The sequence below is a fragment of the Battus philenor genome, unplaced genomic scaffold (assembly GCF_028537555.1).
Source record: "Battus philenor isolate CCGP_79_NKW_IND1 unplaced genomic scaffold, ilBatPhil1.0.hap1 SCAF_19, whole genome shotgun sequence".
NCBI lineage: Eukaryota > Metazoa > Arthropoda > Insecta > Lepidoptera > Papilionidae > Battus > Battus philenor.
This window is the reverse complement of record NW_027181681.1, coordinates 4,070,202-4,094,330: the sequence shown is the minus strand read 5'-3', so window position 1 is coordinate 4,094,330 and position 24,129 is coordinate 4,070,202. Positions and strand designations below refer to the sequence as shown.

Sequence of the window (24,129 nt, the reverse complement as noted above, 5' to 3'; positions counted from 1 at the left end):
GGCAGATCTTAGCATCTATAAACTTACTTCCATAACTTTAAAGTTTAATTTTACAATAGGTTCATAAATATAATAAAAAAACAATATTTGGATTATTTTTCATTTTTATTAACAATATTTTATTGTTTTCTCTAATTACTATAGTATTCTATAATAAATGTTTATTGCTTTTACGTATCGTTTGAATCATACATATTTACCTATTAAAGATTATATTTAGCCTTCTTAAAAAGAAGTAAATTGAAAAGTTATGGACACAATAACTAAACTGTATTCATCACACATAAGAAGTTGCATCTTATCTGATTGTTTAATAATAACTAGGTAAAGCAGCGTTTACATGGCGGCAAAATATCGGTAAATAATAGCGTTTTTAGTTATAACGTTTAAAAAAATGAAATAAAGCACACAGTTAAGCCTATATGTTATTGCAGATAAAAAACCCGTTGCATTGACTAGTCTACACGAAGAAATAACATAGCATAATTTTGGAAACATTTTACTAAAGCTTTATTATTATTTTTAACCATGAATAACAACAAGTCCTGATAGACTTATTGAACATGATTAGTAATATACAATGTTAGTTGAGAAAAACACTTATATACATGATTGCCTAAATATGCCATGAACTATTGTCAGTCTGCTAACACTTTCATGGGGTTAACTTTTAACTTCTTTGCAAGGGCGGCGCTAGTGTGTAGCTGTTGTTCCAAGTACGTGACTGTACCGTCGCGATCTGTTTTTTGTGCGTGGTTCTTCTCTTTGTCACCAGGTGCCAACACGGGTAGGTTTGGGTCAGTCTGAAATAAAATAAATACACTCAATTTAAGTTAAATTCAAATTTTCTTTCTTCGACGATTATTTTAACATTATATATAGCAAGCTATCAACGGCTCGGAATATAGATCTGGTGTTAGAGTCGGCCCGAAACTCAGCAGCTGCTGTTTTTAATTGAAATTTAACAATATTTAATATATTCATAATAATATCAACCATATAAATAAATCAACGAAACATATTACGATTTACTAAAAACTGGAATGCTATAAAAACATTTATAATAATATATATTTTTATATTTTAGACTCAAAACTAAAAAGGGAAGTTTTAAGATATCTTGTGAAACTTATATATGCGTCCACTCGGTGGATACGTATCATTTCAAATCCTGCAGTTGAAGATCGGGTACATTCATAATAAACAAACAAACAAAATAACACGCCGATATTACAAACAACTTTTCCAGTATTGTAAAGAATGCCTTGGATAGGAATAGATGGAGCTATTTCGGAAAATTTTGAACATGTATGTGTATTTTAATTTGGATATAGGAATTCAAAATATTTTGAAAACGAGGTGTCCGAATGACACAAAACCATTTATGGTTAATATTCAAGCTTCGTGTATTATGTTTTACATTTATATATATATATATATATATATATATATATATATATATATATATATATATATATATATATGTAATATAATGAAAATAAAAAATTTAATGGCACGTTTACTATGTTAGGGCTCACGTACCAAAAATACAAACATTCCAATAACTGACGATGTTACATTTTTATAAGCGCAACGTAAGACGTTCACAAGATGGATAGATGTCCTTATTAAGGTTAGAAGACGGTTGTTCAGGCCTCTTCCATTTGGTCTTATTAGAAATCTGTGAGTGTACATCACGGTTGAAATGATGATATTGTATCGTAGTTTGAAAATTTACATAGATATAGAACAAAGGTTTGGTGTGAATATGTTACCGGCTCCAGGCTTCTCCAATGCGTGATGCAGTCAGCGAGACGCGTACTAAAGCCAGGCGCAAAGGATTCGGGATCGATGGCCACGAAACAATGGCCGAGGTTGGCGGGCCCACCGTCCCCTTTGTGTGACCACGACCGTATGTGATGTCCGTAGAACGAACCTACAAATGTTTAGTACATAATTAATTACTTGTATCGCTTACCATTACAAGTGATACGCTTTTTCCATAATATCACAATGTTCCTTTTAAAATAACAATTTATGAAGAGCATGGTCATGCTCGTAGCATTGAAGGACATATCAAACGTGCTCTAATTTTTCAAATAGATGGCGCTTATTTTGTTACCTAAAGGCCTTTGAAAATTACCCATGAAGAATGTTAATAAATGTAACAAATAACCTGTCAACTGCCTATGGACATATCTGTCCGAGAATTCTTTACAACATTGAATCAGTAATGAAGATCATCAATCGTTACACGAACGAAATCATCCGCCGTAGCTCAGCGGATTTGCAAGTTGAAATGGTAGTGAACAGTGCGTCAGGTAATCTTTTAAATAAATTTCACAAAAATACGCACCCGATAATACGCCGCAGAATAGTTCCACCATCGCAGCTAAGCCGAAACCTTTGTACCCCGAGGTGGACTCGCCTCCGCCCAGCGGCATTAAGCACTGTGTCTCAAATGCCTGAAATTTACAGTACAGTTAATAGGAATATCGAGAAGAGTTTACCTAGATATAGTCGCAGAAGATATGAGCCGATCGTTGTAGAGATTTGCCGCAATGTCATCATTTGTTTTAAGTTCAGTAAAAGCTCCTTATTCGCATTTCCTTCGTTCAAGTTTTCACTATTTCCGGATTAAAAAAAAGTGAACAAAACCAATTCCTATATTCGCCACTAAAAATTTCTTTAATCGCGGATCTAATAAGTACATACATAATAAAAGGATTTCAATAGGTATCCAACCCCATATCTTTTGTGAATGCCGTCAAATGGACTAATAAAAAAGTAAAATAGATCTTATTACAACTTAGCCTAAAGTATGTTATTAAAGGATATCGCCGAGCGATTGGTGGTTATGAGAATATAAACAAACTGAATGAAAGCAACTTTAATAACGGCTCAATGAATAAAGTATGTTTTTAAATGTTGCCGTTCCATTCAATGTTATGGTATGGAATGCTGAAACAAATTCGACATAGCAAAAAGCATCGTAAACATAAAAGAATCATTGGAGAACTGAAGTCACTCACGTTGAAGTCACGCTGGAAAAACTGTGACAGACTGCGGAAAATAAGGAAGAATCTGTGCATAAGTTTTACATACGATTGTTGTTATATCAGCGTACTCACCAAAGCCGCGTCATTAGTCTCTTTACCGTCGGGGCCTTGCGCCCACCCATTGGGTATTGGTTCACCTTTTCGAAGTTGCATCTCTATCTAAAACAGAAATATACTGATATAATTTTAAGATTTTACACTTATGCAATCATCCTGTGTATATAGATATAATAAGTACGAAGATATTGGTTTGTTTTCTGTTATTATTAACTATAATGCAACCGAAACCGCTGTACTGCGTCTGAGGAAAGCGGGGAAAAGAGCATCCATCGTTGAACAAACAATGTGATAATTTTTTTCTGTTCTAAGTACTGTGTTAAGGATATTTTGAAAGTAATCACACACACAAAAATTACCTCCGATGAGTCTGTTGTGAGAACAGAGAGCGTTTTGAACCCTAGTAGTCACATTACACAAGTCCAAAAGCGATTACTATAAATGACCTAAATTAGATAACATGGGTAATGATTTAAGTATTTTTTTATCATTGACAATTTATGTTTCATCGGCGGCATTTTTCACTGAGTTGGAGGTTATACAAAAGGCTTCAAAAAGTTAACAAATACTTGGGTTAATAAAGTTCCACTAGATATCTTAGACTTTCTTAGTTTTTAGTTTCATTTACTTGATTAATATTATAATTTACACCTAACAATAATTTTGTCATTGTGATATTAACTTCCTAAAAGGCTGTAAACGCGCTGATGTAGATACCATAAAGTAAGAATCTAAAGTTGTTTATGATGGATGGCGCGACTCACCTTGCCCACCGCCACGGCCGTGGTCGCCATGTCCAAGTAAAATGTTTCACCGTTGTCTGCCGGCGCCACTACCGCCAGTGGATTTGTTCCCAGTGCCGACTGTAAGATAACGTTTGCTATAAAACACAGAAGAATTTTCAAACAATTAGCATAAGCACAAAAATTCAAATCTTTTAATAATAAATGTATACGAAATTTGTAATGCTCCCTTCGCAAGTACTTTATAGAGTTTAGCATTACAGATGCAATGCTGAAGATCAGTTAACCAACATGTAACTAAAAGAAAGTTGATTCTGCAAAAAATAAAACACTAAAGTCTATTGGTTATTACAAAATGACGTCTCCTTCGTCTCACCTTGATCAATTAAATTTGACCAGTTGAACTAAGCCTTTCAGAAAGTGCTGACATGTTTCACTGATTTACAAAAATATGTAACTTTTTTAACGCTGATAGATTATAACGAATAAAACTAATATAATAAAACAGCTGAAGCAGCAGGACGTTATAAATTCAAACGGTGTCAATAGGTGACGCTAGTATTCGATAGCCTTGCCATTTCGTTTCTACTCCCAGACGGTGAAATAAAACATTGTGAGGTAACCGGTATAATTTAGGATTAAAAATCCGTAAGGCCTAATATGCACTTTACCTGTGACATGGATTGTGGCCCACACTTTCTCTCCGAGAAGCGGCCTGTGTCCAGTAAATGTAACTGGCAAATACATACATAGTTTAATGTTAACTATGCTTTTATAAAAAAGTTTGTAAATCATTGTACTCTGCAGTAACAATTTGAAATGGTAACCCTATTTTATAAATAAAAGAATTAAGCACCTGTTTACTCCTCGTCGGCGCCAAAAGTGGTGATGTGTTGGTAAATGCCATTCCTATTAAGCCTTTGTCGGCCGCTTTCTGCGCCCACCAACCAGCTATGCCAAAGTGATTCGAACCTTTAAAGTAATTTTAAATATGTTTTAAATTACATGTAACAAGAGAAGTTTAGTCAAAAATTTCGTTTTGTTTTGAATACTTTTTAATATACAGACTCATGTATTATGAGAAAATTGTTTGGTTTGGAATTAATCATTCTTTTACTAGCACTTGAACAACTCCATTCCCTTTTTTGTTATTTAATTTTCAATTTTCAATTCGTACTGATCTTTCTAGGTACTTTATGTCTTAAAAATGTGAATTCGTTGTTGGTGCTGTGCAAAAATTTTTATTAACAAGTCGTAAGTGACAGAACATTTTCGGCGATAGCTTTAGTCGGATGTAAAAAACAACTTATCAACGTACCTTTTACACTGACCCAACCAACTCCAGTTTCTTTAGCTTTGTTGACAGCAATATCCATCGCAAAATGACTTGAAGTTGCCCCGAGTACATTGTTAGCGTCCACCCAGGCTGTAGACGGACTCTCTTTGAGTACTTTGGGTTGGTTATTCGGCAAACAGGCGCCACTGAGAATATCGTTTACATAGTATTCTGAAAACGAGAAGAATATGATTCGATCAAATATCATCTGATTCTTGTTCCAAAGGAGATAATATTCTTAGTCTGGCCTTAAAGACTGTTATAATTAATAATGAACAAAATATTACTTTTGAATTTAGAATCTGTCATTTTTACGCCATGATTATCTTGGGTCCCTAAAACAATTCATACGATCGCCTGGGAAAAATTTTCCCATAGAAAGAGTACGTTAATAATGGTATTATATGTAACATATATTACGGTACACTGTAATCGTAATATATGTTACATATAATAAAAAAAATTGTATTTCTTTGTAATAATATTTCTGGCCACACTAAAATATCTTCCGCTTTGCCTCTGTCTCCCCAATTTTAAAAGTTGTGTCCTCACACAAAGTTTGGCCGTATCATATGTATGTCAATTGAATATTTGTAAAAAAAAGTCTTATGTGTGTGAGTTCATATGAGTTGATAATCGTGATAATTTAAGCTACAGGACTTTCACTATTGAACATAGGTCTCTCTTGCAGATTTCGAATAAGACCGATTGCGGTCGGATACAGTGTCTTTCGACGACCTTTATACATAATTTTCTTTTGTCTACTCTTGTGCACGCATCTTACCGAGTCTATTGAGACCGTGACTGGGATGCCCTAGCCGATCAGCCTGTAGAAGCAGTTCAGCCTGCTGTTGCGCGGGCTTACAAGCGGCGCCAACTGCTTTCAAACAGTCGGCCATAAACCGCAGAGCATCCGCCGTTGCTACTTTTCCCATTATTTTTGATTTATGATCTGTAAAAATAAGATAAACATTAAATTTTTTATTTGTAACCGAAGTTTAAGAAACATATCTTAACATAATATTTGTAACGTTGACACCACGTAATCGCCTTTTAGCACAATAAACTTTGTTATTTAAAAAAATGAATTAGATTGGAATATGTATACCATCTACAGAATAAATTTCTTCAGGGATTAAGATGTGATGTTTTTAGCCTTGATGCCTTCTGATTACACAAATTATAAAATAAATCAAATCGCCAACGAGCCTATTTGTCCCGGTGGCGGAAGAAGATCATAACGCAAAATTAGAAGAATTAATATCAGGTCTTTGGAACTAGAAGGAATATACGTAGAACCAATTTTTTAGCAACAGAAATTAAAATAGGCATACCAGCTGAAGCAGAAGTTAAACGATACAATAATAATAATAGCGGAAAAAGAATGCAGAAGGAAGTCGAAGAACAAGAAAATTTTGGAGTTAAAATCATGTACCGTGACGATTATCAATTGAGAAGTGCCTTGTTATGTCATACGTTGTCCGAAGTGTCATTATGCAAGAAATTTGAAACAGATTTGAAGAACAGATTTCTTTGCAGAACACTATTCTACATACTATTACATATATATAAATATATATGTAATGAGGGATCCGGATCCGACCTCGCTTACGCTGTTCGCGGTTAGGGAGCAGGCGGCCGCTCCCTCATAACGGTTGTTATAGTCTGGTGAGGAGCGTTAGGTTCTGCTGTGTATAATTCGGTGTCCTGTGCGGAGTGTAGTGGCCCAGTGGTTGCTGCTGCTATCTGGTTAGCGCTTGCAGTGTCTTGAGTGTCTGCAGCGCCCAGTCCAGAAGATGATCGCTTTCTAGCCTTTTTATTTTCTACATTGCCAATAACCACAATGATTTTTATTTTTATCCAGTTTTTCTGACGCTGTTCTGTGTAATGCGACCGAAGATAACAAAATTGTAGTAATAAATTTATTTCTGTTGTGTTTATATTCGTAAAGGTTGAATTAATTCGAGCACCTTCACATCAAGGTGAACTACCTATTACATTGTGTTCATCTTTTTAAAGATATATTCACGTTGATATAAGTAGACATAACGTACTGCGCATAAGTGGATAATTACATAAACTGTGTTTAAGTGCATTTGAGGAAATTATAGTTTGTCATTTAGTCGTAAATAAATTGCAGTGGATATTATTTTATCCTTCCTCTTCATTTTCGGTTTGCAATTCCCCTGTCCGAAAATGAGTATTATGAGATCATATATTTGTCTTTATTATTATTCATTTGACCTATTCAATTGTGTATATCAATACAAAATATTTTTAAAATCGTGTAATTTTGTTTACTTAGTATTTCATAAAGATTGTTACATTGAAAAACAACATTTTGTCTATTGTCTTTAATATTTATTATTTAAACGTTGTGGCCAGTTATCAATAGCAGCGCACACTCTTTGTATGGGAAAAATGTTCATTGCCAATCGTTTGAACTGTTTAAGGGACTGCAAATTGTCATGGCATTTGCGGCAAGCCTTATTTTCCAAAACTGATCTTAAACCATCATCCAATGTCAGGATTAGATGACAGCCTGTCTGCAGCTCTGAAGAAGTCCGGAACATTCATTTTTAACCATGACTGGGTGAATCGAGCTTTATGACCCGGCTTCAAGTCTTGCTGAAATGACCATTCTTAGTTATTGAACATAGTGTTATTAAATGGCTTAACTACCTTATCAAGAATGGTATCTTGATACACTTGTGTCCATGTTTTGATACCATTTTCTCAAAAATATGGCTTAATCACTTCTTCATAACCAACATTCTATCAAACCATCACTGAAGTCGGATAATGCCCACGCTGTACTTTGTTGATTAATTGGAAGCTTCTTTAGCAATCGCAGTACAAAGACTGTCATTTTGTTAGTCAAAATATTCGTCAATTCTAAAAAATTTCTCACATGTAAACAATTTTTTTCTGTGAACTCTTTTTGCGTACCGCTTAAGTTAGTTGTTGTTATTTTTAACTTTAACAGTATTTCTGGCCAGACTAAGTTTTTATTTGATGGTAAGTAATGGTGAAGTGATTGTTTCCCATTTAAAGTCAACCAGTATATACAGAATCCAAAAGCATTGTCGTTTTGCTACTTCCGACTAGAGAGTTATTATAATTATAATGGATGTAGTATTTTAAATATTTGTAAAATTAGATCTTATATCCGTATCCATCAATTGTTTTACTACGATGTCTCCAATCAAGTCATTATTTCTAACTAAAAACTTTAACAAAAATTTTTACTTCCTATGTTGTCATTTTCTATCAGAAGTTGGTCTGGTTGGTCATGAGGTTCGTCTTTTAGCCTAGTTTTTGGTCTCTGAAGAAAATATTTTTTGCCACTACATGACCAAAGAATTTGTTACTATAGGAGCTCTATAGAACGAAACTTTTTAAACGCATGTTACTGCGCAACTCCTGCGCACTGCTGTCTGATTACGGATGCTGTAATTTAGTTGCAAACCAACTACTCGACGGCCCTTTTGTGAAAGTGAACATAAACGTTTTATTAAATTTAAATCACGGAGGGTCGCAAGTATCTCATCTTGTTTGGTTGCGAATATGAGAACGATAGCAATGGCAAAAATGGCGAGAAGAAAGATGCGAAATTAACAATGATATAAATTAAACATTTTTATAAGGAAAAGATATAATACATTTAAACCGATCGGCTATTGTGCACGGGTATACGTATATTTGGGCGTCTGGATGCCGTAACGTTATATATTGTTATTATATGTTGTATACTTATTATATATTGTTTTAATTTTTGTTAACTCGCCATTCAGACTACAACTGCTTGCTTACACTTTGACTGTTTGATTCGTTTCGTCCACGGGTATTACATGCTTTTCAGATTATAATAAAACGGAAAAACAAAAGACAAGTTCAAATATTTAACCAAAATCAATATTGACAATGCCATGAAGTCATTTCATTCGTAGTTGAACGACGCGTTAATTTTCGGAAGCATGTTTGGCATCATTAGACGTGTACTGTCGTTTAATCAATTATGTGTTTTAAACCGAGGCGTTAAAGCGTATAACGTCTATTTAGGTTGATATTATTTGGAAACATGTGGCCAGAACCCGTTCGAGATATTATCATAAGTAAAAAATAGTTCATTGTTCTTATAATGTTAAGTTTTTGAACAACTTATGTATATGTTATGTATATGTGTGTAATTACGTAGTTTGAACATTTAAGATCAGGTTATAATATATATAACTGAGCTGAATAATTGTTTCCATTTTATGAAAATAATTTATATCTTCTCTAAATATTTAATTAAGTAGAAAATGTTAATTTAAATACGGAAAACAAATTTATAATAATAGAATAACAATGTTATATTGTTAAGACATCAATTTGACATTTAAGTGTAGTAAACAAATATTATAACCTTGAAATTTAAATTCGTATTAGCATGATAAAAGTATTATTACCTGTGTAAAGATTTACTGCATTTAAAATAAATATTGTTCTTCTTCTCTCTTTACACTTTTAGTTAAAAGTATTTAAATTTTGAAAAATTAAATTAGGTTTGCGCACACGACACGTACACTTCTCTGTCAAAATTGGAACGCACTGGCGTCGCAAACAAATGCATAGCGAGCGAGAACCGTCGGTCGTCGAGTATTAGCAATACATAGTTACAATGTAAATAAACATAATATACTTTGTGCGCGCAAGGTGAATGGGCTGATGCCGATGTTTACTTACAAGTCATATGTCCGATATAAGCTATAAGGAACTAGAAAAAGTATGTCGATGATAAGAATGTGAAAGTGTTGACAAACATACCCGTGTGTTTTATGACATTTTTAAAATATTGTTTAAAATATATTGTTACTATATTAGAAGCCCTTGAGTCATTTCATATGTTCCTTTTATGAAATCAGAGAGGTTATTAAAAATTAAAATAAATATTTTGTTTTTATAACCAAATAAATAAAAAAACAGTCGAGGAATTTGTTTGCCTTATTTCATTGGGCTAGAAGGTCATATTTCTTCAGCTGATATGTCCAATGTATAAAGGGCGGATTAATTGGAGCATTAACAGTGATTAAATAGTGCATAAATAATAGAAATGATAACGGTTGTTTTGTATTTAATTAATGAACGATAATATTGTTTGTCCAATCCTAGACGCTGGAGATAATTTAATATTTAAGTTAAGTAAAGTTAAAGCAAAGTAATTTATTTTCTTAACAAATTTAGTCTTGACTTTTCCTCAACACGAACTTATGCTGATTGGCAGCAAAAAGCAAAGATTCGAGTTGACCAAGACCTGATTGACAATATTGACGTCGTGAAAGGAGTAAGACACGGTAGCGTACTGTCTCCACTTCTCTTCAAAGAATCTAGAAGACATTCAAGTTGTAGAAGACACTACAGAGGGAGTACGCTATCAATAATATCTGATATGTCGAGGGTTATGATGAGTTTGAGTGTTCCGTGTGTTTACTGGATCTTTACGGCTATGGGAGATGGAATGGAAGCTTTTGGGACAGTTTAAATTATCTTTAATTAGTATGCGGATATAAGTTACACGAATAGACGTGACGGGCGTGTGGGAACGATTTTTGACACCATAAAATGTATTCTAATCCGAATCTTTTCTATAAACAGATACTATTAAAATGTACAAAGTAAGTGTTGTGTGAGTCCTAATATAAGTACAAAATATTGTCATGCCAAATATAAAGAAGACCAGGGTATGAGCTTGGAAAGAATTTTATTATATTGCTTTATAAACGATTTGTCGATACGAGATCAGTTCACGCCTTCTTCTCACAACCAAGTTAATTTCAATTCATCAATACAATACGTTGATTTTATGTAGGTATTTTTAAAATTTATGATTTGAGCTCTCGAACCCTGAAACCGACGTTGTAGAAGCCAGAAAGGCTAACAGCGCCTAATACCTAGATACTAATACATGTTGATGTATTGTCAACGACTGACAAGATCATTAAAATATTATATAGCGGTCTAAGCCGAGGTTACTCTTAGAGTCCTTGAGCCTTACTAACTAAACTGAGGTCCAGGCTAAGCACCCTCTGAGTTCTAGCTCTAAAGACAGCGGAGTATGTAAATACCAGTAAGGCAACGGAGACCTTTTAGTCAAAAGAAAATCGTCAATGACCAAAAGCGATCACAATGCCCACAGGCGTGGAGGCGTTTGAAAGGATATTGTAGACTGAAAGACAATCCAGTACCACGGTGTTCCAGAAGAAGAAAAAAGATGTTTGGTCATATAATTCGAAAAGAAAAACATCTGTTCCTTCTTTGAATTCGACAGTATTCAAAGGCTTCAAAGTTTAGGTTTTTACAATATCCTTAACGCAGTAGTAGCAAAATTCATTCCCAAGATTTATTGTTGTGCAGCCCATAGACGCATATTACAAGGCATAAGCCTCCCGTAAAAATATCTAAATTTAAAATTCAAAATATCTTTATATAAATAGATTTATCATTTACATGCGCTTTTGAATCATCGATTATTTTTACGCTATAATAAGAGAACAATCATCGGCTTGCACGCTGACCTGATGTTCTTTTAAACTAAATTTAACTTTTTTTTGTACCTAATAATATCAACCATGTTAATCAGTTTAAGTCTGAAACCAAGTTTCACACATTTCGATCAATTAAAAACTCTTGAATGCTATAACAATCTATGAGGGGATATCCTATAATGGTCACGCTTGGCGATCGCAGTATGTTATTTTAGTACGCAGAGGACGTTGTTAACCATCCTCTGGAAACTTGTTTGTCGGCAGTAGCAATCCCTTATAATTAATGCACAAAGTGTGAATTATACAAAATATCCCGGTAATCGAACCCGCGACTAACACTGCTCAAGCTTTATTACTACTTCAAAATCCTTCAGACTTAATGAGATTTTTTTACGTTGTACAATATACTTCTTAATTATTTTAACATGGTAGTTCAGACATATACAATAAAAGACTATGTTAAAATATCAAACACAGTTTTCCACAGAGTTACTAATAATAAAAAAACCTAGAAAAAGATATAACAAGCATATATTTCTAGTACTAACCTTATATAAATTACTATTTTTCTTATATTTATTAATATTCTCATAAATATAGACTAGGTTGCTATGTGAATAAATATTGTCTGAATAGTTCACGGTATATGCCGTCATAATATATTGTTACGTACTGTGGGTTCTGACTCGAAATGAAACACCACTGGTTCCCAAAGAGTCTTTTATTCACAAATCAGATGGTCACCCTACTTTAACATAAAGTATATTTTCGCTTAGTCCAAACTATACTTCCAAATCGCTTAAGAAATTATTTTCGAAATAACTTGTCAAATAGTCAGTATCACTGATCGTAGATCTTAATCTTATAACTCGAACAACAACACTGAACTGTCGACATGGCGTACACCTATTTATACTACTAACCCGTACTAGTTCTAGTAAGTTCGAGATAGTACTCGGTTACAATTTTCGAGAACCGTACACAAAAATCTATAAATAACTTCAAGGTCTCGCGTGTTCACGGCACTTCATGATCCCAGGATTCCGTGTTTATTGTTTAGAGGATTCTGTAACTCGTGCTTTGTAACAATATTCTTCATGAAACTTTTATGAGAGTTTATAAAGTAAGAAATCAGCATGGTGTTGCTAAAACAGTAGCCTTTAAATAATAAGGATCAACATCATTATCATTCAAAGGCGAATGTGTTATCTTGTAAGAAGTTAAATGTATTTAAACAAATTATCGCTACAACTGATTGTAGTTCGTCAGTCGTTACGAATTCAAAGTCGGTTTATTAACTTTTTGCTCTAAAACTAAAAAAAATAAATAGTGTTTGCGCTTTAATGTATATATTGGGTTGATAAAAAACCGGGAAATTGTTAATTTTTTATCGATTACGTAAGTAATTTGCAACGATTTTATTTGGTTGGTTTTTATTTTTCGTTAATCATTATTGTCTGAAAGATCATTATTGTCTGTAATTATATTGTGTTATTGGCGTATAAAAATGAGTATTAAATAGCTCTTTTGTTATTTCATGTGTTAACTACTCCATATGTATATATAGATATAAATAGCCTCTATACATCTCTGGCCTACGAAAAATATTTTCAACTTGCCAAAGAAATTCTGATTATATATTGTATAATATGACAATTATAATTAAATTAATTTTAAGATGAGTTAAAGTTAAACCAGTATATTGTTTTATGGCAGCATTCTACGAAAAATGTGTTCTTGACGTCCAGGCTTCTTGTAACTTTAGACAAAGGAAGTATCTATAAATCCACTTTTTAGGGGATCCCCTTAATACATTCCTGATGCAATATAATCTTTTTTATCATCAGGGGCTTATGTGGGTAATATATACCGATTTTATCCTAAGTTATCCAAATATCTTAATGGAAAAGTTTCATTAATGTAATAAATACATTTTTGATTTGTGAATCAATAACTGTGGTACATACCATAATTCTTCGTTTCTGGGATACAATGTCACACATATTCCTCACTGTGTTTATTGTATAGTGTTGCCACTATTCACTAACAAGTTTCCAGTAGATGGGCAACAATATCCTTTGCGTATACATAACATCACAATGCCATTGCCAATCCGCGTGCCAAGTGTGGCGATTATGGTATATCCACCTATAGATATCTTTGGGGGAAGCCTATGCTCTGCAGTGGGTGATTATGCACTAAAAAAACGAACCATCATAAAAGTTGTTTATTTTTAAAGATAATTTGACTAGTCAATGACTAACATAAAAAAGAAATTAAATTTTTAATTTAAAAACTTGAATTTGTGAGGAATTATCCGTTGTCATTTATTTTATTCCACTCACTAATGAGTACAGGTGTAACAATTAAAATAGTGTAGAATCGGATATTACAAAACATTAAGTAAAATAATCCAAGAAGGATATACGGGGTGTGTTCCAGTATCATAATATTATCATTATAATGAAGAGAAATTAAGGCCTTTAGATAATAGATATTAGTACTTAGCTAGATTAAGTTTTTTTTTTACAGTCAATTGTCTGTATAAAGAAATTACGGATAAAATTTAGTTCATCGTCGATAAAAACATTCTGTTCGAGCGCGGGTAGGAAATTAATCGACTATAAGTAATAAGGCGTACTGCTTTGCTATGACAGTTGAAGCAGTCATGCCGGAGGTTGAGATTGAAGAAGTTCGAAGATTTATGGTGGAGAGTTTAGTAGCAGCTGGGGCCCCGGTGTCAGAGGCTCGGGCTCAAGCCGACCTACTAGTCTATGCGGACATAGTCGGCCACTACAGCCACGGACTTAATAGACTTGGTTAGTATTGATTTTACAATTAATATACTTACATGTTTTTAAGTACATGTTATTGGCACTGACTTCTGCATCTATACGTAAACGAGAGCAAAGATGACTGCCCAAATTTTATCATTACTTTAGATCTAATTTAAATAATATGTGATGATTTGTAGGTGTGAAAAGTTTAAAGGGGTGAATGTATAAATTATTTGTTTTCAATAAATATATGGGATATCACATCCAAAAATCAATGGTTTTAGAAATAATAACGTAATGATAATGTAATAACATAATACCTATCTTAAAATCAATTCTTATTTATTATATGTCCCTGCAAACTTCCATTCTTATAGTTTCAGAGTAATCATTTTAAACAGAAAGATTGGAAATAGATGTAAAAAGAAAAAAGTTTTTCTGACAAATATGCTTATGAATTAATTAACTGCGAATTATCTATAACCAAAAGGCTTAGAGACTAAAAATTTTGAGGGAGTATTCCTTTCACCAAGTTAGCTGAGCAGTCAGTTTTTTCATTTTTTCTTTCCGCAAAGTTTACGGGGCTTGCATGAAGTTAGTGAGTCGGGCGGGAGACAGCTGGTAAAATATTTAACTATGTGTGTAAGTATAACTATGTGTTATAACTAATTAAAGTGCAAAAAGTGTTTAAATTTACTTAAGCATATTTATGTATAATTTTAGTACTTAACCTTACCTTATCTTACGAATATTTTATGTAAATTGTGGTATAATTCGAAGTAAACGGTTTTTCTTGTATATCCATTTTACTCGTGTACTTTGTATTGGATAAAGTGTACGTCTATAAAAGTTAATTATCATTAGTATAATCTTATAAACCATATTACTGTTAGTGCCTTTAGGTGGATTTGAGACCACGGTATGAGAATTGCGTAGCATAGGATGTCCGCGCTCAAGGAGAATAGATGACTAAAGCTGCTGCTCCTAATTTACTCGAAATCTTTGAGGAAGATCTATATCTACGAGTCGACATGCTACTGCTGAAATAATAATGCTATATACACCTCAGTGTACATAGCAGATATAAAACAGATGTCACAGTTGGTATTGTTCGTGATTTATGTACGACAGCCATATGTTTTTAGTCCTATTTAATATTTTATTCTATGTTACAGAGTTGTATATTAATGACATAAAAGGAGGAGTTACGGTTCCAAATGAAAAACCGGTGATTCTGAAGGAGTCGGCGGCCACGGCGTGGGTGGACGGTATGGACACGCTAGGCGCCACCGCTGCGAACTTCTGCATGGACCTGGCCATTAAGAAGGCTAAAGAATGTGGCGTGGGATGGGTTTCTGTAAAAAGTGAGTATCTATGGAACCTTTTTACGCCATTTATGTGATAATATAGCTCTGAATTTATGTCTTTTATTACTGTAACAAAGATGTTAGTAAAAGTGATCATAAAACACCCGACAGACTTCAATCACCCCCAAAATCAGTTTTCGTTTATTTCGATCGATTTCATCTAAATAGATTCCCGGTACATAATTTTACATAATTCACACTTTGTTCATTAATTGTATGGGATCACCACAGCTCACAAATAAGTTTTCAGATGATGGGCGGCAGCGTTATTTGCGTATCTTAATACCGCGGCATATAGCATTCAGTGGACGTCTCTGGGCTTAAATTAGGATAGCGATCAATCAAAGCCACCGTAAATTAAACATCATAGTCTAGATAGAAACGTTGGCATGTTTAATCATGTTCTTACCGTTTATACCGTTAATATTACAAAAGTCTGGCGATCACAGGTTATTGGAATATAACTACTAAAATTAAATTCTTCGTCCTTGTTTCAGCTGCAACACGTCCACTGTTTGAAATGGGCTTCTCTAATAGATTTCCAATAGAAGTGGTAGGAAGCTGCGTCATGTAGAAACTGGGTTTATAATAACAAAAGTACTTCTACGCGAAAAATTCGTTCAATATTTTAATTTACGTTTCTTTGTACTATTATTATTGTTAGTGTATGCTTCAAACAGGGACAAGCCATTTCGGTATGGCAGGCTACTGGGCTAAGAAGGCGGAGGAGCAAGGTCTAATTGGCATGGCCTTCACCAACTCAGCCCCGATTATGGTTCCCACAAGGTCAAAGAAAGTGAGTGACTGATTTAGTTTTTAGCAGATAGGCATGTAATTAAAATATCCTAAATGCCATTTTAAGAATTATATATTTTTTACTCTTTTGTTTTTTAACCTACCTAACCTTTATCGTTATCAACGTTATCATCAGCCGTACACTGCTGGACATAGGCCTCCCCCTAATATTTCTCATAACGATTGTTGGTAGCGGACTGCATGCAGCTCTTCCCGACGATTTTAACAAGGTAATCTCCTCGTAAATGGTTATCTTAAAATGAGCTTGCCTGTCCGTGGTATATCATATAAAAAAAGTTGTGTTAATAAAATTTCGTGAATGCTGCTTTTCAATATTTTATTAATAATTAAAGAGAAATAATTTTTAATTAGTTGAATTAGTTTTTAATTAGTAAGTAATTAAATCATATAATAATGTTAGTTGCTTCTTCAAGGGGCGTTCACGCGAAATCTAAGACCTTATTGTCTTTCTTGCAATAATTAATGTTCAACAATTACACGATTTTACAACACGGTCACTTACATATCTGTGTTCTTAACAGCATATGGAAATCTTATCTCAGTAATGTTTGTATTACTGATTCTTGACAGCGAAATTAAAAAAATTCTTCAAAAATTGTTTTGGAAAATTGATTTAACATTCATAAATGAAGTAACATTGAAATGTTGAAATTTTTTTCTGATAACAGAGTGCTTGTGGCACTAATCCGTTGGCGGTAGCGGCGCCTGCGCTGGACGGTGACTCTTTAGTTGTGGACATGGCGACTACCACGGCTGCTATGGGAAAAGTAAGCTCCTGTTTATATGTTATTATTAGCATAAAACGCAGTGCAAATCATAGTCTTCCATTGAAGGTTAGTTTTACGCATTGCCTATGACAATTTTGTTGTTTTATTATTATTTTTAGAACAGAAGTTACATCTCTAAACCATACTACTATCGAAAAAATTTTTTTTGTATTTTATGATCAAACATTAATTATCAAAGCTAAAGAAATGTATGACCTCTAATTTTTTTATTAACAGATGACAAACTCCTATAAAGCATAGAATATTTTTAAGTTGTCTTTGTTTCCAGCTAACTTGGGAGTCTTAAAGTCAATAGTAAATAGGTTTCGTCTAGGCAAGCATGTAACATCGTAGACTTCGTCGTCAGTTAACATCATGCGTGGCAGAGGTCAAATGCTTTGCCTATAGTCAATAATAAAATAAATAATAAACTTATTCCAATTATAAAGTACACTTTTTGGACTTCAGTGATTCTGTATTTAAAAGCTCCATCTTGCTCAGCAAGTGAATATATATGTAATAGGACTGCAAATGTATGATTTCAGATAGAAATGCAAATTCATAAAGAGGAACCAATTCCCGATGGATGGGCTCTGGGACCGGACGGTAAAACCACTACAGACGCTCAGCTGGTATGCGATTTATTTTCTACATTCAAAATATTATGACACAAAAAACAATTTGGCTGGAAAATATTTTCTTAATCACATCGGAGCTGTCAAAAGTTTTATGCCAATGTAAACTAAAAAATAGCGCGTCAACATCACAATGAAAACATAATCACATTGTTATTTATAGAAAAAAAAATTTTTTTGAAAGTCATTGTTCATTACCATTAAAACATTAATTTTATTATTAAAGTGATCATTCTGAAATACGTATATGTCTGGTAGGACTGTTAAGTTTTAATAGGAAACAAATATTTGTTTATAGTTTACCTCATTGCAGAGTTTATTGCGGCTAACATTACCGCAAGGGAAAATTATTTCCATCATGGAATATAGCATTCCTGCTACATTTTGAAGCTCGTTAGTAACATAAAAATGTACATAAAACACTTTTCATAAAAAATTAAAAGTAAAAAGTTTCCTTATCAACATTGAATAACCTCCCGTAGATAGCAAAAGAAAATTCGACGACAAAAAATAAACATACATGTCATTTCTTAATTAAGTTAAGAAATCTTATAAAAGATTCATAAAAATAATTGACATAAAAAGAAGATAAATTCATTAAAAAGTTTTTTGGAGAGAATAAGAAAAGACTATTATATTATTTTAACATTTTAGACGCATTTTCATCCGTAGATGGCGGTGTAGATAATAAACTGACGCAAAAACGCAACAGTGATCGTAAATTAGACATAACATACATGATCACACAAACACATGATCATGAAATAATATATTTGCATAATAAAATAATAAATAAGTACAGACGCTTTTAAATCTTTCACAACTGAAATGTTTACAATATAATGGCGTGTAAATCCAAGTAATTAATTACATGCTTTGATTGACATTTTTTTTTATATGTAATAAATAGAATCAAACATAATCAAAGTTTACACTTTTCAGAACATATAATATTTTTTATAAAATATTAAAAAGTGACATTAAGAACTTAAAACCGATTAATCTCATAAATAAGATTTTTATTTGAATTTTATTACGTTAGTTCTTGACAAATAGTTTTTAATGTCAAAGTCGGTTTTAACTGTTAGTAAGCTTTCTCTTAAGGTAATATGTTTCGTTTATTTTTGTATTGTTAGTTATAAAATCATGGCAAAATGTATTGTAACTGTGTGTTACTAATTCAACGAAATGTTTATTACCTCTTCTCCCATAACTGTATTTAAAACGTAAACGCCTGCCAAAACAAAATAGCAATTCTGTTAAAATTTTGAAATGCTTTTGTAATGCATTTTATTTTGAAGGCTTTTAAAACTGCCAAACTGTTGCCTCTGGGAGGATTTGAAAATACAAGCGGACATAAAGGCTTTTGCCTTAACACTATGGTGGAGATATTCTGCAGTGGACTGTCAGGTAAGTTTTATTTTCATACAACTTTTGCATTATTGGCTATATGATCGTCATAAATTCTGCTTGACACAGCGCACGGTTTTAAAATAAATATTATTATTCAGGTTCAAATCCTTCTCATAAAGTGCCAGCATGGACATTCAATCAAGAGACTTCACCAAACTTAGGTCAATGTTTTGCCGCAATTGACCCACAGTGCTTCGCCCCCGGCTTTGGAGAACGTGTTTCCGAATGTCTTAAGCATTGGAGGAACTTAGAATCGGTGAGTAACAACAATTATGTAATATCACAATACAATCAGGAATGAGGAGACCCGTAGACGTACGAAAGTAACTTAATTGGCAAGTTAAAGTGACAGTACGCAAACTGCATAGTGTAGAACAGATGGCTGCTAGGCCTACAAGTTTCTAGATTGGAGACCACGTTCGGACATAAGGTGAAGAGACGACCTTGTTAAGGTTGTCGGAGCTCGCTGGATGCGTGCCGCTTCCTACTGGTGTTGTTGGAAAGTTTTTGCGTAGGTATATGTTCAGCAGTCGATGTCCTACGTTTGAGATGATGATGATGTCTTAATGTTTGTGATCTTTACCAAGGTGAACAGGTAGTTTATTGATTTATTATTTAAAAATAATGCATGTTTTTTTCAATTCCTTGAGTTTAAGTGGTAATGCTCAATCTCGGTTGATGCTGTTAGCCCGGGAGCTTTCATCGGAACTGACTTCACGGATCACACGGATTCACATATCTATAATATTATAAAATATAATGTTATAAGCAAGGAAACAAATAAGCACGCTATTTAAATAATATATTATATATATATATATATATATATATATATATATATATATATATATATATATATAATATATATTATTTAAATAGCGTATAAATAATATATATATTCAAATATAACTTTTGTGTGCATTACAACTACATTTAATGTTATTTGATAGTTCTAATATAGTATTCGGTGATCGCCCTCTACGAGGTCCTCGCTCGTGGATCTTTGAGCTCAGCCATTTTACTGAACGTCTACCTAAGTATAGAGGCTCTTCGATCAGTCGGAACTTATAACGTGTCCAGCCGTGTCTCCTCCGGGAGCTCTTGAGCTTGGTACAGTATAAAGCTTAAACCCGCTATTGCTACTTGGTTAAGGCGTGGCTCATTTATCCTAACTTATTTAACATCAACTTAACTTAATGAAGATGCGATTTATGATTAAATATTCACATTATTTTCACCGGTAGATGAGATTAGCTTGGCTGCACTGACTTACCACGAGACACGAGAAAACTTAGCAATATTTTGAGATTAAAGATTTTCGCAACAATTTTATATTCAGTAAACAAAAATAGAATGATGGCAAATAATGATAAAGCTACACAGCAGGACAGCATTCCTTTATAAATAAAGAGCAATTTCGTTTACACTCATAATAAAACAATTTTCGACGCACCCAAACCAGTTCAGATGACCTAATGTTCCGATACATTAAAAATTCAAAAAAATATATGTTATTTTCCATTATAACTTGTTTAAAGTGCGATACAAAAGAAACGCAATAATGATTTTGTTTTTCTTGTGGAAACAATAATTATCTCTTAAGTTAAGCAAGTGTTTTTATCTATTTTTAGTCTGAATTATGCCTTTGCTCATTTAGTACTTACAACGATGAATACTTGTACGAAATGTGGTACAATTACAGTTCGTTATTATGTCTCACGTTTGCTTCGCACACAATAAAGATAGCTGCTGCGTTAATTAACGTCATTTGCCGCGTTATGCCGCCGACATAGTTCTTTTTAAATTAAAAGTTGTAGTAGGCCATATTTAATTATTTAATTTGAAGGACCCTAAGAAACGCTATCATAATTCTGAACATTGTATTTTTTATTACTATACTTAATTTATTACATCCGATTCGTGCGTTGTATATCTCACTAGCGAAGATCGTGAGCATTTTTGGAAAAATTGTAGCGCACTATTCTACACCATAAGTGCCGGTCTTCGTCCACTTGTATTGCTTAGAAAACTGTGGTATCGACCGTAGTTCAATTAACAGATTTAAGTGCATTAATAATGCTTTAATAAAAAAAGTAATAAATTTATTTCAATTTCGTAATAAATATTGGATCATTTGTTTTAATTGTTTTTTAATTACTAGTACATTAGTTACATTTACTCGTTTCGTGATACTACGAAACTCATGTGAACAGATTTTTATTTTTCGTATTCGTGCGTTCATAAATATTTTTTTGCGATTCTTAATTTGTTTTTTTTTTTTCGTGGGACAGAAATGAAGCGCCTTTATTTGTTTGGCTGGCTATATAGAATATATTACGTCTTATTTGCAGGTTGATCCTACGTTACCGGTTTTGGCTCCTGGTGACAAGGAACGCGATATCAGACGAACGACAACGGAGAGAGGTACCATCGTATATCCACAAGCACAAATCGAAAACTACCACCGCATGGCTAAAAGCATTGACGTTAAACTATTGCGAGTTATGTCTTAAAATTGTTTCATCTCCTTGTAAGAAAACTAAATTTGGTTAAAATTATATTATGCCCTCTTGATTGTACATCTACTTTTCCACTAACTAATAAACTTTATTTATCGCTGTGTATATAAGTCATATACATGGTGGCTGGTTCTAGGTGTAAAAACTTTAAAACGATATATGTATAGATCATCAGCTCCCAAGTAATATATGTATATATATATATATATATATATATATATATATATATATATATATATAACACAGAAACTATAAATAACATATATTAAACTTTGGATTACGACTATATTAAAACTAATTATTGTTTACTGTCTGGCCCCGCAGACTATGTACTGCAAGAATTGTTAACCTATATATTTAAATTATATATACAATATTAATATTATAAATAATATAATTAATATTATTATATAAAATATACAAAATTCCAACGTGTTTTATACTGGCTTACTGAAATTAGCTATATAAGCTTTTACATATTTAAAGTTTAAGTTTCGGTGCTTTGAAACATGTTTTTAAGAAGTTATTAAAGTACTTCACTGCTTTTAAAACGGCTCTTGATCATTATATTTAAAGATTACTTAAAAGGTTTTAATGCTTAATCTTGCCGTATTATTTTGTGATGGTTGTTTTTGATTCTCGTGAGTTATTAGCAAGCATTAATTTTTTTGTGAATGTTAATTTATTTAAATAAAATAATTAAAAAAAATGAATTCATGTTTTAAGAAAACGGATATTTTATTTTCATAAAGCGTAAAGAAGACTGCGTCGCTTTAGACGTATTACTTATTGTTACATGCCCTACTTTTAACATGATATATATATACATATTTATGTATATATATATATATATATATAGTGAGTTGGGCAATAAATATTATAAGAATTAATACAGAATTATTACCGTAATAGAGGTTTCCAGAGTCAAAACACAGCGACAAGTTATAATTTTTTATGTTTTAAATACCTATTCTAGTGTCTTAGTGTTTCGATGTAACTCGACAGTCCAAACTGATCTAAGTTGGCTCCAGTGATAACACAATGAAAGAATTTAATCATAAGTTCTATTGTCAGTAGTTGGAGCATTAGTTAACGCATAATTAGTTGAACACTGCGTTTTCTTGGTATTTGCGACAAACACTGTTTATTTTATTTTATAAAAAATCCCTTTATTAAAATATTATCCAATGTACTGTTGTACTTTGACTGTAAAATATATCGTGAATCTATACAAACCAATTAACGAAGCAATAATTTGATTTCACTATTGTTATACCAAAATAAAATTCAATTAATTAAAAATACAATGGTTAATGTCATAAAAACATTCATTTACTTTTTTCTTTAACGCCATTAGAAACAATTACTTAAATATTAGAATTTTTTTATATACCTAAAAACTAAATTGCAGTTTTTCCTAATTATTCGTGTTTAAGAAGTTATTGCTTATCTGTAGAAAGTGAAACAATTTTTATAATGCATACTTTTACTATAACGTCTCTTTCTTATTTTTCTGGTTATTAATGTCATTAATTTTTATAAGCATTTTTTTCATTCATTACCAAAATGTAATGTTATTTAATGAATATAGGTTCCCTAATGGTTCTCTGTCCTAACTGTAATGAAAGACAGTTGGCATGGTTTCGTATGGTTCTTCCACATGGAGTGCTTGTTTTGATAAAACTATAATATTTACACAACCGCGAAATATCATAAACGTTTCAGGCGGTATTTTTTGTGGTGAAGTTCGTCAAAACGTTGTATATTTCGGCGGCGTTATTAAAGGCGAACAAAAAGGTTTATTAAAAAGAGTTGACTTTGACCAAAGCGTGACAGTCAAGCAGGACTGGTTAACAGTCGTATGATAGGTGCGTAGTTACTAGCATTGCAGCGATGTTTAATAAATATCTTAAAAGAAACATATTAAAATAATAAGCTCTCAATGCCGTTTATTCGTTCACGGATCAATGTGTTTATTTATAAAATTAGGTTAAACTTTGTTAATAAAGTGACGTGATGTAAATAAAACCGCAGCGTAGTTACATTCACGCCGGCAATTGTATTCGATTTATCATAACCGCACCGACCTTTATAGCGTTCATCGTTATGAACG

General features: G+C 32.7%; 2 protein-coding genes across 2 annotated transcripts; one reads left to right on the top strand and one right to left on the bottom strand.

Moving 5' to 3' along the window:
- Window positions 1-188: 188 nt before the first annotated feature.
- On the bottom strand, window positions 189-9,776 carry LOC137921382 (uncharacterized oxidoreductase YjmC-like). Its single transcript, XM_068764120.1, has 9 exons — window positions 9,647-9,776; window positions 5,980-6,147; window positions 5,178-5,366; window positions 4,716-4,831; window positions 3,881-3,979; window positions 3,132-3,218; window positions 2,357-2,465; window positions 1,776-1,936; window positions 189-803 (listed from the first exon to the last, which is right to left on the bottom strand). The coding sequence occupies exons 2-9, from the start codon at window positions 6,128-6,130 to the stop codon at window positions 639-641; spliced, it is 1,077 nt and encodes a 358-aa protein (XP_068620221.1). The 5' UTR covers window positions 6,131-6,147; window positions 9,647-9,776; the 3' UTR covers window positions 189-638.
- A 3,215-nt stretch (window positions 9,777-12,991) lies between these two features.
- On the top strand, window positions 12,992-22,219 carry LOC137921561 ((2R)-3-sulfolactate dehydrogenase (NADP(+))-like). The gene is made up of 9 exons (XM_068764358.1): window positions 12,992-13,120; window positions 14,380-14,541; window positions 15,675-15,863; window positions 16,547-16,662; window positions 17,351-17,449; window positions 17,995-18,081; window positions 19,386-19,494; window positions 19,596-19,753; window positions 21,849-22,219. The coding sequence occupies exons 2-9, from the start codon at window positions 14,391-14,393 to the stop codon at window positions 22,008-22,010; spliced, it is 1,071 nt and encodes a 356-aa protein (XP_068620459.1). The 5' UTR covers window positions 12,992-13,120; window positions 14,380-14,390; the 3' UTR covers window positions 22,011-22,219.
- Window positions 22,220-24,129: the final 1,910 nt, after the last annotated feature.